The sequence below is a fragment of the Diprion similis genome, chromosome 6, assembly GCF_021155765.1.
Source record: "Diprion similis isolate iyDipSimi1 chromosome 6, iyDipSimi1.1, whole genome shotgun sequence".
Lineage (NCBI taxonomy): Eukaryota > Metazoa > Arthropoda > Insecta > Hymenoptera > Diprionidae > Diprion > Diprion similis.
Window position 1 is genome coordinate 13,070,929 of NC_060110.1, and position 15,867 is coordinate 13,086,795.

Consider the following 15,867-nt stretch of genomic DNA (forward strand, 5'->3'; position numbering starts at 1 on the left):
ATCAATCTAGATATGTGTATGTGTGAATTGTGTCAAATAAAAGATTCGATGCGTAATTTTTTAAATAATTTCCCACGTGTTTTCCTCTCTAAAAGCCGGTATCTGTTGGAAGTGTCAAATTTCGCATATTTATATACAAATTTGAAAAATCCTGGTTAAGTAACAATTTTATAATATCAAAATGCCCGAAGGAACAAAGGTAATGCTGATTGATTTGTGCCATCGTCCCTGATCTATTAATTATTCTGAATTTCCCAATGTTCAATTGACTAGAATATTCAATTACAGAATTTAAAACTGCGTGATGTTTGGCGAACATGCAATAAAATTAGGGCTGCAATATTTCGGGTTGGGCTCAATCTTTGGGACTATTACAAACCTTTGGATCCCAACAATAATAGCCTCCTCTCAGGTATAAATCCTCTTTGAATATATTTTAGTAGACGTCAGGGTATTAGGAAACCCAACCATATAACCTCCCTCGTTTCGCACTACGTTTCCTAGTACTACTATGTACTACAGGGTGTCTCAAAGAATTCTACGCACTATACTTCGCATATTGTTCCTACGCGGATCAAATTATTTTATGCTAAAAGTACTTCACTCGAAAAAGCTTAATTGACGAAGAACCACGTATGTACAATGTCCTACCTCTTACATACACGTGAATTACAGTATAGCACCGAGTGCTGCGAAATGTATTAGATTGTAATGAATCCGTGGTCTAATAATAAATACGAAGCGAGAACGTTTTAACACCCATGTACGTGTCACGAATTTGTCGATTAGGGAACGGATTCGCAGAATACAAATATGCTACTTGTGTACAGGTACAATGTGGGAGTGGCCCATATATATATATATATATATATATATATATATATATATATATATATATATATGTGTGTGTGTGTGTACTCACTAATCCTAATAGAGGATATAGAATACACATATATATGTACCTTAGCTGACCATTAGCGGAATTGAAATTGGCAATCCATTTTATCGCATTTCCAAATTGCAAATAATTTGTACAAAAGTTATAAAATATAACTACAAGAGTTCATCAATGTTTTTTGTAATAATTTTTGCAGAATCAAAATTTGTCTCGGTTCTGGCAGGGCCTCTTCGAGGTCCTATCGGTCTATCGGATCAGGAAATTGGAGACTTGGCTGACTATTTCAGAGTTCAGGACGGCCGGATCCTGTACACGCAGTTTTGCCAAGTTATTCACGACAGTGGTGCGATATCAGATCACTCGTAATATGAAAACATATCGAACCGTTCAAGATACAAGTAAACCTCCGAAGTAGCGGCCATCAATGAAATGCCTATTGTTCTAACAGGATTTTTTCTCATTCACTGTTATTTTTAGAACTCGGGTATTCAGAACGTAAGTTAGGCCGATGGATATAGCCGAGTCGTATAAATTTTGCCGAAGCGATTAGCGTTATTTTAAGAAAGCCCAGGTTTACCACTCAAATCCTCCGTCCCGTTATCCGTTACCCTATACCTGAGGTACATTCTCAACTCAAGAGTCTAGACACACGCGGGTAGATGCGCACCTCTACACATTCAATCAGCAAAAAAATAATTTGTTTCTTACAAATTATACGATGCCAGATTTGATTGTATTCAGCTGCGTATTTATCATTCGAAATGATTCGATTAACTGAGCTGTTACAAAAGAAATCGTACATATTAACCGCAAGTCAAAGCATTGTACTTATTAAGCCACTCAGCAATAAATCTCAGGTGAAAAGAGTGCTGTGGCTGATGACAATTACTGAACTTATAAATAAGAGAATTTAGATGAATGTGGTCCTAATAACGTTGATTGAATTTTAGCTTCATAGATATTACAAAGCCATTTTGATATAATGGAATACGGTTCTATAGCTCTTGGTTTCTGAATGACCTGCTTTTTGCTGTTGAGTTCAAATTAATTTCCTTCTGGCTGCACATTGCTGGCGATGAACAAAAAGATGATAAGTTTCCAAGCGATAATATTAACTATAAAACAGTGATCTATACACCTTCGTCAACTTCGAGATTATAGCTCTCTCCCCACGTGTCTATTGTTGGAGAGGACATTGCCTCCACTACCGGAAGTTTTTAAATATTTAAGCAAGCATGCCTGTACGCTGTACAAAAAATGTATTCGAACACAAAATAGGCGAATATTGTCTCAGGATAATGTTTCCTTTGATCGAATAAAATTCAATTATCGAAATACACATTCCATCTAGACTAAAAATTATCATTCTCAATCATATCAAATGAATGAACTCTGAACCGATCTATGAATGAAATCAAAGCGAATGAGATGCCACTAGAATAACATGTAAACTGACTTTGAGTATGTTTATTTTTCAATGTATTACGCACTTACGCTGTGATCCAGATTCGCGTAACGTCCAACCTAATCACTTTCACACGAATAACTTATTGGTTAAACATTGTAGTTCCTGAATTTGGAAAAAATAAGTCACTAGTGACGGGATTAGAATGGGAAGATCCTATGCATGTAAACCGACTCAGTCACACCGAACACAGAAGGTTGTCGATCATCATCACACAAATCGCAGTTCTCATCAACAAACGGAAACTGATCCTGCGACCTTATTTCCAAGACTACGAATTGGTATGTTAGAGAAAAACGTTTACTATGTGGCAAAAGTGTCGCGTAGTAAAAAAGCTAAAGCTAAAGGTTGAATAGTCTACAGCCAAGTCGTGACATTGCATACATCGTTGATAATATTATAAATTAATGAAAGTGGCAGCTATCTCGCGTAACCTTGTCTCTTCCCCTGTTTTAGGTAGCAAAAAATGCTGGGACAGTGACCTTCGCCCATTTTGCAAGAGTCTTAAACTTTCTGGGCATCGTGCTGGCTGCCGATGAGTTTAATTTGTTGGTAAAGAGATTTGTGAAGGACAGTTACACTGTGAATTACGTAGCTTTCGTCAAGGCAGTGGAGGATGCTCAGAACTACATGGACCAGCACGGGATGTTGGATTTGGGAGGCGTACGTTTATATCTCGATCACTGTTCGAATTTCCTTTTCCAGTCAATACCGATAACTCCAGAATTTTGAGCCTGCAGAGATTTTTGCGCTATGCTGAAACTTTATGCCTATTTTCGACTGAACATCTTACAGAATTTATTGGATCAATTTCCTGGAAGAATCATCACTGCAGAATTACCAAAATTGCCAAGGCCAGAGATAGGTCGGGTATTGCCAAGTGAAGTGTTCGAACGGCAATCTGTATTTCATCCTGTAATGGAAAAACGTAAAGAGTTAATGCCACTCAGGGAAGTCTTGCAAAGGGTTCAACGCCACGTCTTGGAGCACCGTATTCGTGTAAACGAATTTTTCAAGGTATGAGATTTTAATCAAGATCTCATCCTCGGTCACAAATCTAAAGGCTAGCACTATGCAGTCTAAAGTACAACGCATATATCTTCTTACGGATTATCATCAGCGCGAGGATCACTGTTTTTATTTATTTATTTATTTCTTTTTCTTGCAACATAGGATTTCGATCCCTTGAACTGTGGACGGGTAACAGTATCACAATTCCGAAGGGCTCTTGATGGAATGCAAATATCAGCTATGGCCCGCCTGTACTTAGCTGAACCAGAAATCGAAAGCATTATTGCGTTCTATACCGACTGCAATGATCCGGAGAGAGTTAACTGGCGGACGTTCGAAGATGACTTGGATCAAGGTAAGCTGGGTCTTCAAACATTATTAAATATCTGGCTTTAAACATACATAAAATTTTTATGGTTCGTCATTTTCTGAGGGGATATTTGTAACTACCCCACTGCCATTTGGATAAGGATTTACCTAGTTTCTTGCTTGAGTCAAGATTTGAGCCTAATTTCTACTGGTTTTCGTCCAATGTGTGTTGTGTAAAAGTTACCACTTGTTACAAACTGTATGCTTCCGTTGCATGTAGTGTTCACTGTCAAAGAACTGGATAAGCTTCCAACGTTGCGCATCGATCCCCCTCCCGCAGAGATAGCTGAATTGTGCAAAAGAGGACAGAAAGATTGGCAATGCGAGAAACCATCTATACGAGAATTATGCGAAGCAGCTTTGCACCGCGTGAGGCGTCGAATAGAGGAGAGAGGAATCCTTCTGAAGCAGTTTTTCAAAGCTTACGATGCGTAATGGCTTGAACTAACCAATGCAATGTTGTATTTTTGACAGTTCCAGTATACTTGACTGCAACTCGAGTTCGTTATTCGTAGGCATAATCACGGCCACGTAACGAGGAGTCAACTCCGACAGACCATGACTACTGCTTGTATTCTTTTGTCCCGGGAGGAGGTGTACGCTCTGGAGCAGCGCTATAACGATGAGCTGGGTTTCAACTATTCATGGTTCATCAAAGAAATGGAAGCACTGCCCGAGGAAGTACCACTGTACTATGCGATGCTGGAAGAGAAGAAGTTGATCAATGCCGAGAAACCGCCGCCAAATCCGACTGGCGACGAGAGCAATATCGTACTAATCCTTGCGAAGATCAAGGCCAAGATTGTTCGAGAACGAATCGGGGTACGTTCTAATAGATCACTTTGCACAGTCACTAACTCACCGTGGTTTTATCTTCGTTTGTATCAAGCTTACATGTAATTTAGCGTAACGTTGATTATGAATTTTGCAAACAAAATGTATTTCATGTATGAGCAGCGAACGATTGCTTTTCAACCGAAATAATATGTGTGTATTACCAACGAAATTTAAAGAAAAAATCAACGATATAGGAGAGTATAAATTATGTTAAAAATTGTAGATTGCGTAGAGAAAACTATTATTTGTAATATTCGATTTCATCCATCACTGTCTTTTGACAGGTCTTAGAATTCTTGACATCGTTTGATCCACGCAGAGAGTTGATTATAGGAAGAGCAGATTTTATCCGAGGATTGGATCAGCTACGTTGCAATCTAAGTTGCCGAGAGATTGAGACCATCTTTGAAGTCTTTAAAGCACCTCTCAGGTACATAAAATAAATAAACAATATAGGCATGGTGATTTCCATAGGGAATGAGTGCTTAAACGGATTTACAATAATTGAGTCGTCCTGTTTAAACAGATGTGCTTCCGTTTTTATGAAATTAGTTGATACACCTTCTAGCTGAATAGCAATACCTTATGAGTAATTGGTTTCACCAGATCGAGGTAAGAGACGTATAAACATTGCCTTGAAATATTAAAATGCTTACAGACCACAATTTATCGAATACGCGAGATTTGCTGAAGCGGTCGAAGAGGCTGTAGCCACTGGATCTCTCGAACGAGCTCCACTTCTGGTACCCGTGCAACACTTGCCATCGACCGCGTGTACGAGAACGTTCCTCAACTTCGAAGAGCGTCGGATCCTTGCGCAAGCGATGGACAAGTTATGTACGCAGAAGAATATGAATATGGAGGAAATATTTGCGGTGAGTGAATGTTTGACCAGGTATGTGGTATGGCATAATCAAATTATAACACCTGTTCGAAACACTGCGATACCACCCCATCCGTCGATCATACATTATCTATCGTTTCGATTTGCACAGGACTTTGATAAGGAAAATATCGGATCTGTGTCTCTGGATTGCTTGACGAAGGCTTTGTCGACGAGAAACATGCTACACATTGTAAGCAGTGTTGAACTCGCAACAGTACATAAGTGTTTCGGCATCGAACGCGGTGGACGCTTGGAGTTTGATTACCGAGCGTTCTTAAGGGCACTGTACTTGTTACAAGAGAATAAAAGAACCAATCCAATATAAAAATAAAAAAAAAAATGCAACACATTTGGTACAAATTCTAATTGCCTGGCGACATAACGTGTACCATGATTATTTGTAACTGTTTTGTCGGTGAAAATATTTTAAGAAAATACCATAAAATTTTTATGGTAATTCCGATTGTAATTTTTGTTGTACAAGCGTGAATAAAAATATTTTAAGTGAAACTATCACTGACTTGTTTGAAATGTTCGCCCGATTGTCGAAAGGGAAAATAAATTGTGTATTATACCGCAGTATGGTGCGAAATAAAATGTTGACAGTTGCTTTTCAGGACATTATTTTAAATAATTAGTATTTTCAAAGGGAAATGGATATTTTGAATCGAAAGATTTTCTTTGTTTAACTCATGCCATCAAAGTTCGAAAACATTGCACAGTCATTAATAACACGAAGGCACAAGTTTATACCTATGTATAAGTGCCCCGTTGAAACGCGCCTGGCAAATAGGCATCTGCCCTTACACTGATGCGAATATGTAACTTACTAGGCGCATGCTTTATATTTAACCTACATACGGAGACTTTTTATGGATGCATAACACAGGGAATTAGAGATGGCTAAAATGTAAATGCCTAGATGTACGTCTATGAACAATTTGACCGCTTTTCAAGGGTGGTCGTAAGTCCAATAAAGTCCACAATATAAGTTTGCGAATATTATGCCGTTTGATCTTGAAGTTATTTGGTTTCAAATCTGTGAATAGGGTCTTTTTGGTGAGTTTTGTAATATACGGTTAGTTAGTTCATCAATTTCAACTGCAAACAACAGTTCGTTGATGAAAGATTTTAACACATGGGGTTACGCATGCTTATAAGATGGTGCATAGAAGATGCACGGTATCGTCAATAAAGAAGTTACCTGTAGTTATGTGCTCGATTAACGCGGATGCGGGTTTTCGGAACGCTCGCTCTACCTGTGAATGATCTACCCCATCTACCCACGTCAACTTCTCGCCTTACCGGCGTCAACTAGCGATGACTTTGCGATCCTTCGGCTTACAGCATATACTACTAGAGGTGCTACCCGTGCCGTCAACCACGTGAAAACTGCAGCCGAAGTGATGAAAGAGAGAGAGGGGATATACTCGTTACAGCCTGTCTCTCTCACCATCCATTTCATTGGCTGAGAGGAAACGCATCGGCCAAGCAGCTCTAGAGCGAGAGAGATATGCTGTAACGAATATGTCCTCTATCTCTCTCCCACTCCTCCGCCACACTTTCTGCAGACGCGAGGCCACCTTCAATAGTATATGCTCCATGTCCTTCGGCAAACAGTATAGTGTAATTATTGTCCGTTAGTGTGGCTACCGTGCTGACGAGGTCCGTTCGAGCTGGCAACCCTGTGCGCAGTACCGCTTCCGACGTACCATCTTTCCCGTGAAGCAAGAGTGATTGTTTTCAACTTTAGTCTTATTTAACACAATTTTTATTAATGTCAGAGCCACAGTCCACGCTTCTACTAAGAAAACAGTTAGCAGGTACCCTAAATATTATTTGAATACATAAATGTAAGGCGTAAATGGTGAATTGTTCGTGAAAAATGCTTGGTCATTTTTAGCTACGAAACGGTCGACCTCGCCAACACGGTCGATTCACATTTCTTTGTCAGTTGTGTCTGTCTGGGAATATCTTTAATTAAAATTCAACCAAGTACTGCGACGTACCCAAAATCTTTATCACAGATCCTATAAACTCCCGGCGTTGACTTGAGCGCAAAAATCAATAAAGTTACACCCGTGTACCCCCGTGAATAATGCTAACCTAGCATTTCGTTTTCTACCAGAGAACGGCCCAGGCCATGCGCCTTGACGTGAAATGCGTCACGAAATTTACCGTCTGCTTATTTTTAGCCTTTGCATGCTCCACGTATTACGACGCGACCTTCTTCGTTTAAAAAAAACGCCATAATTGACTGGAATATCAGTTCCCAATACAAACAATTTTTTCTCTTTATTATCCTCTACCCGCTCCCCCCTTCTCCCGTCTCACAAGCACCTTGACAGGAGTCGACCAATTCACAAGGTTGGGTCAATCTCGGGAGAATACCTCTGATTATTATTAGCCTGCAGTGGTCCACGGAATCCACACAATCTGTTGAATATTCACTTTCTTTGTGACAACTCGCCGTAATTTCACTCTTTCGTCCGAAATTATGATTCTTTTCATATGAACATCGAAAATTGAAAACAAATAATTGGTTAGTTCGAGTACCGTAAATTTGACCAAACTTGTCATTTGTTAGAAACAAAATTTTGTCAATTTTAGGTAGTTTAATTGTGTTCACTTTACATTAACACTTGACTATATGTTCGTAATTATATTCCATTATTAACAATGCCCAAGTATCTGGTATCTGTGTAGGTTTGTAATTTGATACATTTAAAACTCGGTTTGGCAAGGATCTTAATGTATACACATCATTTAATTAATGGTCAATCACAACAAATTGAATTCTATTATGCGTGACAATTGATTTACGTATTAACCTGTTTGATTTGGAATTAAATTAGAGCACGCTGCCTTTGTATTTATTATAATGTATTCATGCAGCATTTGAAAATAGACTATTCAATGTTTCATTCCAATTGAGCTAATTTTTGACTAAATTTGAACATGTGGTATGACAAAAATTCGGCTACAAATCTACGTGGGGTTTTAACTTCACCTCACATTGGTACAGTTTATAATAATTTTACTAACTTGTTGGCAGGTTATCTAAACATGCACTGCGTCTTCATATTCTCCTTACATTTGTGCTTCCGTATTCTCTGACTAACCATGAACCTGCTTCTCAGCATCCATATCTCTCAGCAAGAAAGCAGCTGCGTCATATGGAATTAAATCGATCTGTGCAAACTTCCATTAGTTTGGTCCATTTATTGTCTTAAAAAAAATGACTAGTGCTTAAGTTGGATTAATTTTATATCTGAAGAAAAACTGTAATATTATCCTATGTTTGTTGACAATTTTCTGTCCATTTTCAGAATTAAATAAAAACCCAGTGGAAGGGTTTTCAGCAGGCCTCATAGATGATAATGACATATATCGATGGGAGGTGCTCATCATTGGACCTCCGGATACATTATAGTAAGGATTAATTTAACTCATTTCCACTAAGTGGCTGAAGTTTTTAAATTTTTTCACCAATCACTCGTTGTTTACTCTGTATCACCAACAATCAAATTAATATTGTTCTTTAGTTCAAACATTTTTGAAACATTATTTCTCAAATACCTTTTTTTTTGTATTTGTGATCTTTGATAACAAATTACAAGATAAGGCAGCAAAGATTATTCAACTGCAAGACTATCTTATTTTTTATTTAATTATTTGTAATTTCTTATCTTTTATCTATTTGTGTCTTATACCGACTCTGCAAAATAGTACTTATCTTCACCGGGTAGATAAATAGATACATGTTAGCTTCATTGTCGACTCAAAATTATTTTTACTTGTATTTGCAAGTCCTAACGTCCAGGGAGTCGACATTTTTTACATTCCATCAGTCTAATTTGAGTACTCCTCTTGCTGCAATTCATTGCGAGGAAGAGTGACAATAAATGAATAATATTTATTCTTGTCTCGTTTCAAGTGCATGATATGTGTGAATATATTCATTTTACAGCGAGGGTGGTTTCTTCAAAGCGCATTTACAATTTCCTAAAGAATATCCGCTGAGGCCGCCAAGGATGAAATTTATAACAGAAATATGGCATCCTAATAGTAAGTTGTTTCTATTTTTACTTTCAATATAGCTATCAGAATAAGTGTAACTTTATGGTATCATTTTCCCACCTGCAATGAAGATGCGTAGAGTAGCCAAACTGACTTTGAACTGTTTATCGAACTATGTAACTTGCATGTTGAATTTGACTGTAATTAAGACAGGTATGTTTGTAATTTATTTCGACACGAAGATCAATGATGTTAAATATTCTCAAAAGCACGCGATTCAATCAAATATCCAACATTTTTCAAATTTTAAATTCGTTTTGGTTTTTTTAACAGTCGAAAAGAATGGCGATGTGTGCATATCGATCCTTCATGAACCAGGCGATGATAAGTGGGGTTATGAAAAAGCATCAGAGAGATGGCTGCCTGTTCACACAGTTGAAACAATTCTTATAAGTGTCATCAGCATGCTCGCTGATCCTAATGATGAAAGTCCGGCAAATGTTGATGCTGCTGTGAGTAATATCTTCTGACTGTGTGTAGATATTAATATTGTATTTAATACTGATAGTACTTGATTTCTAATGAAATTTATCAATGTTTACAGAAAGAGTGGAGGGAAAGTTATACAGAGTTCAAGCGAAAGGTGGCAAGGTGTGTTCGAAAAAGCCAAGAAGAGTGTTTGTAGGGGAAGAACGAATATTCAAACGGAAAGACTTATTTAATTCTGGTATGTCGTGTAATTTTAAAAAGTAAATTAATCAATATGAAATCAAAAATACGAAATAAACACCAGATGGCCTAAAATACGTTATACATTTCCCCGACGTTACGATTATTCCGAGGTCTACCATAATCCCAAATTATTTTTGTTCAATGGCTGCAATTAATTTTGGTCTTTAGGTAGTAAAATCAAAATCGTAGTTTCCGGACTTTACCGTTACATGACACTACCGTTGCATGTTTCATATCTGTAGGAAATAATGAGTAGTATAGTTTCAAATATTCTGATCTTATCCCAAGAACCATTCACCACATTTTAAACGATGATCAAGAATTCCTCATCCCTGTAAGCAGCATAGGTTCGCAAAAAAAAGTTGCCAATGTGATGAAAAAAAAAAAAAAAATACCGGTGCGTTTGTAACTTACCCTTGAGTCAAACACCCAGAATTATTTTACCATAATGTCCGATACGTTAAGTAGTGAATCATTTACATGGTTGGTCTGAAAACTTTTTGTCACTCATTTTTCAACGTGCATGATATTTTAGTGCCCTAGTTATTTATTAGTTAGTGAAATATGTTCATTTCCCAGAGTCCTTGATCTACAAAAAGTTCAAAAAGAAGTAGAGTTGAAGATTATTGACGAATTTGATTATATCCACAGGGAAACCACGCACTGTATGGCATAAAACCAAGCGAATCATGCGGATATTGGAACACAGTGCCACTGAATACGGATTAGAGCAAACCTGGGCGAGGTACTTCGCTAAGCTCTGTTGAGTCGCCGAACCATCAACAACGTACGATCCATCGACATGAAAAACATGAAAACACACATAGCTCACCTTTCACATGATGAACTAAAACTGATTTACAAATATACATAATACAAATCATCTGTACCAATAATACCCTAATATTAATAGTGATTGTAAACTTAACCCCCCACCCCCCTGTTCCTCCTGCCCAGCACTCTGTAATTTAAAATATGTTTACGTTTATCACTCAACAATATTCCTTAGCGTCGTTTCGTATTTTCTTACTTTCGTATTATAAATAAATTTTTGTAAAGTCGAAAAAAAAAACAAAGAAGCAACAATCGTTGACGTAAGCCAGTGAAATACAATGTGAATTACATTTATATCATATTATTATAATTACCGATACCAGACATATAACTGCGATTATATATATATATACATATATATACACTATGTGTGTGTATATATATATATACATATATATATATATGGATATATGATATAAATTTTTGCCGAACCGTAAGTTGCCAAAATAACGAACGCTAGTTAGAGTAATGATAGTAATAACAATAATAATGGTAATTATTAGTTGAATTAATATTAAGTGCACACGTACATGCTGTGAAACATTGTACTCGCTCTTCGTCACTATGGTGGCCATTTCTCCCTCCCCACCTCTCCGACTTGCGGTTCTACTACAAAACTTAGGTTGAAATTGAAACAATTTTGTCCAACTATATATAATAATATTGTCAATTAAATTTTAAAACAATGAATTTTCACGACTTATCATTTTTTTTTTTTACCTTTTTCTATTATACACATAGCTATCGTTCTGTACATTGTCGTATAAAAATCTGGTATTTATTACGAACGGTTTTCAAATGATCTGTGCTTATGTCATTGGAAGTAGTAGAAAAGTAGAACAATATGTGTTGTAATTATAATATTGAATCGGCGCAACTATAAACTGAACTGAAAAAGGGAGCCAGTAATGTTTTTATAATTAAGACGATCCGTGGAGATGAATGTATAACATCGTTAAAGCAACGATTTGGCTAAATTGATAAATTAGACAAGTCCAAGATGAAATCTAATCAATCCGTTTACTAGTGGAACGAAGTAGGCTTTTCCTGACATATTGTACCGCTGATTTTGCTGCTATCAAGAGTTAATTACAGAATTCCAATACTGCATACAGAATGTTTGGATTTAACGGCAAAAGAACTTTTGAAGAGTGATCGAATTGAAAATCCTTGGAAACACAAACTAAGATTTAAAATGGTGAAATTATTGACTTGTAAGATTTGTAACAAATCTATGAATAAACAATAAACTAGCCTACAACTAGCTAGCGAGTGTTAAACACGAGCATGTGATCGTTTCTTTGTTCGTCCTGTTGTGGATTTTTTATTGAACGTCTTTGTCATACCCCTTACCTAATTTAATTTTTGAACAGCTTTTAAATTTGAAACGTGCAAAAATATCAGATGTTAAATTTTCCATACACTTTCAGTATGAATGATTGAGAAAATGTTCTCAATACAGTTATGAACAGCCAGAACCTTAAAAAATGTTTTGGACGCTGCAAAATTATCAAGATAATATGTAAAGCCCATGATGATTAATCGGGCAGCATGTCTTCAAGTATTGAACTGCTGCAGTAAAAAGTATAATCAATCAAATACGATCGCAGCGTTGGAATCAAGCACACTTCGGTTACCCTATGACGTCACTTTCTAATTGCAAGTGGAAAGTCCCCACCAGTTAGTTTCAACGTGAAATAATAAACAATCTATTCGCACACTCTAGCTACGGATTGATGGTTAACGAATAGTGATGATCCTACAGGGGAAACAAAATTAATTTAACGAACATTTCATGTAATTATCGAAATACTCACCAATCGTTTAATTACCTCCGAGGTATTATTTTGAGACCGAACGTGAATTTGTTATAATCATTTTGTTCGACAAGTGTATGAAAAATGTAGTTGTTTCGCAGAAGAAATCCACACGAATAGCGCAAGTAATTGTGTAAATGAGACGTATGTATTTGGTCGGAGTTTCTAAGTTCATGCAAAGATTTTGCAACACCGCGAAAACCAAGTATATGCACGCTTTGATAAGGAACAAGTTCTTATGTTTAATTAGACCACCGACTTATAAGATAAGCGGTGCAATTTTATTATAAAAAGACTTGTAAGTAATATAATATTATATTGTCATAAATGCCCTTGTTAAGAATTAAATTTGCACGAAACAATCGGTCGCGATCTAATCTCCGACGCAGAATCTTCAGGTTTGGCATTATCGAATGGCTTTCTATTTATATAGTACAATTACGATTATACCGCGGTTGGCAGCGTGTTTATATAAGGTATATTTATATTACGTACCTAGCAGTGATTGTAATCCAGTTATGTCACCTGTCGTTCTCTACACTTCCGATCCTTTGCCGGCTTTCTTCTGGCACTTCAATAATCTTACAACTGAATTTGAAACGAAAACTACAAGTTTCGCCTGGAACTAATATCGCGAATGACTGCCAGGTCTGTCAAATTCAAGTAACGTACAAGTAGAACGTAGTAGGATGGTAACTTGAGATCTAAGAATAGAACGAAATTAAACTATTCTATGATCAGTGCAGGGTCAAGTATTAGCATTTGATATAAATAACAAAACTCGAGGTGAATTAGGTCGATAAGTGAAAAATTCGAAATTGAGATCTGGACCAAGGTGTTTGACAATCCGTGGATACAGTACGCAGGAAATGGTACAGAGGATCGGGAAAAAATTTAATTGGGTGTATTAATAATTTTGATACAGGCTTTTTAATTTAGAAATTCTTAAAAGGAGACAGTGATATGAGTAATATAATTATATATATATACAATGAAGAAAGTTTTTTACTTATGTTTTTGTGTCAAATGTGTGTGTGTGTGTATGTTTTTGAAATTGTGTATGAGCTTCGGTATGTGGCCGTCAACTAACAAAAATATTTTAACTAAAATTACCTTGAAAACGGACAAGTAGAAAACCATATTTGATGTATATAATGCCATTTACCGCAATTGTTTAAACAACCTGTTTAAAGAAAGTATATTTTTTTTTCTCACAGGAACATCTTTTGTAGTTGCGAATAACTAGCCTCTCGTTATGAGATCAGTGAACGGTGTTCGATTTTAATTTTCAATTATAGGTACCTAATCGAAATCGAGTTTTCAGTTTCACGGAATGAACTCAATTTGAAAATTCGGCAATAGATTGTGTACGTGGAACACTGAATATACATAAACTTTTACACGTAATTGCCTTACGATCTCGAAGAGCAAAAAGATTGCCATTTGAAAATCGTCATTACCTGCGCGTATATAACGATTACTTACAGTTTCCGGTCAATTCGTTGGCCACTAATTTATGTATTCCCTTTCAGAGTCTCGGATGGCCCCTTTGAATATCGAAAAATTCACTCGAATGAATGATTTTTAATTCGTAAATCATACTCAAAACAAAATTCTCAACTGCTCTGCAATATTTTGTATAATCAATAATTACAAATTTATTGCCAGATTATAACTTTTGGAAGATACAGGTATTATAAGTCCCGTTGCATTCGAGGAAATCTAGAGATTCTTAAATTATAGTATATCAATAAAATGTTTCGTATGTTTTCCATATTTTGTATACCTTATTTATTTCGTTTTTCTTGTATAATAATCATAATAGTACAATTTAAAACAATAGTGCTCGTGTATTTATGTAATGTACAGGATATCTTTAGAGGCTATAGTACAATTTAAAATGAAATAAAAATCATAAAACTATTAAGTATTTTAATACATTTTTTCCGCTACTGGATGACAGTGACAGTTCTTTTGATCGTATATCCGTGTATATCTCGTGAAGGGTATTTATATTTTTCTGAAGGTCTATCTACAATTTATTGTAAAATATTCATTAAGTTTACGATATGATTTTTCATGTTTCTATCGTAACGAATCCTATGCATATTCATATTATGTATACGAATTTTTATATTACATCTTTATGAATTTTTGTTCTTTTAATTAAAAGCTGTACCGTTTAAATAATTAAAGCTATGATCTACGTTCTAGCGATTATCTACAAAAACGTATAGTGTTATGCTGGATGAAGAAGAAACAATTATCGGCCGTTACAGTCAGCCGTCAAATACTCTTGGTGTCAATCAACGTATTGTAACTAGCAAGGACGATAGTAGAGCCCATTTATGCATTTTTATCTCGCTTCGCGTTCCGATTAATGCGGATAATCGTTCTTGGATACATAGTAGACGGTTAATTGTTACCATTAAACGATCGATTAGAAATATTCGTAAAAAAATTTGAAACGGTAACCCAAATCGTATTTTAAATTGGCATGAAAAGCTCGCCGCGCCGTGGAGTATGATAAACAGAATAAAAGAACCAACTACCGTTTTATTTAGTTCAACAATGGATTTAAAAATGTCCAAGCATGAATTGAGTAAAATTGAACAGAAGTCGAGGATTTTCGAAATCCTTAACGCCAGTCACCGACGAAAAATTATTGTATGGCTCTTTTAGATGATTAATAGATGCAAATTAATATTCAATTTGTTCTCCATTTCTAATTGTTTTCGTCAATTTCAAAAAATCCAATAATATATATATCGACCATGGAGAATTGAAAATGTATTAAGCTAATTGAATTTAAATAATTTAGTTTGGTATTAGTGTTTTGAGATCGTGTACTTTTGCCGCTAGTTCAAAAATCGACAGCTGAAAATGCATTGGCAGATAAAATGTGAACGAATTAATCAAATATCGATCAATTGCTCGATCAGCTGTCGGTTTCTACGTTATATATATACACACACATATATATATATAACAGATTCTG

At 36.0% G+C, this 15,867-nt stretch overlaps 2 protein-coding genes across 2 annotated transcripts; both read left to right on the forward strand.

The window, feature by feature from the left end:
* Window positions 1–181: 181 nt before the first annotated feature.
* LOC124406505 lies at window positions 182–5,791 on the forward strand. The gene is made up of 12 exons (XM_046881939.1): window positions 182–199; window positions 274–412; window positions 1,095–1,241; window positions 2,466–2,648; window positions 2,824–3,026; window positions 3,159–3,380; window positions 3,537–3,729; window positions 3,964–4,174; window positions 4,259–4,565; window positions 4,865–5,010; window positions 5,239–5,455; window positions 5,576–5,791. The coding sequence occupies exons 1-12, from the start codon at window positions 182–184 to the stop codon at window positions 5,789–5,791; spliced, it is 2,202 nt and encodes a 733-aa protein (XP_046737895.1).
* Window positions 5,792–7,116: 1,325 nt separating this feature from the next.
* On the forward strand, window positions 7,117–11,742 carry LOC124407469 (ubiquitin-conjugating enzyme E2 G1). Its single transcript, XM_046883611.1, has 6 exons — window positions 7,117–7,289; window positions 8,796–8,898; window positions 9,437–9,534; window positions 9,820–9,998; window positions 10,091–10,213; window positions 10,870–11,742. Exons 1-5 carry the CDS (start codon window positions 7,244–7,246, stop codon window positions 10,169–10,171), a joined length of 507 nt encoding a protein of 168 aa, XP_046739567.1. The 5' UTR covers window positions 7,117–7,243; the 3' UTR covers window positions 10,172–10,213; window positions 10,870–11,742.
* Window positions 11,743–15,867: the final 4,125 nt, after the last annotated feature.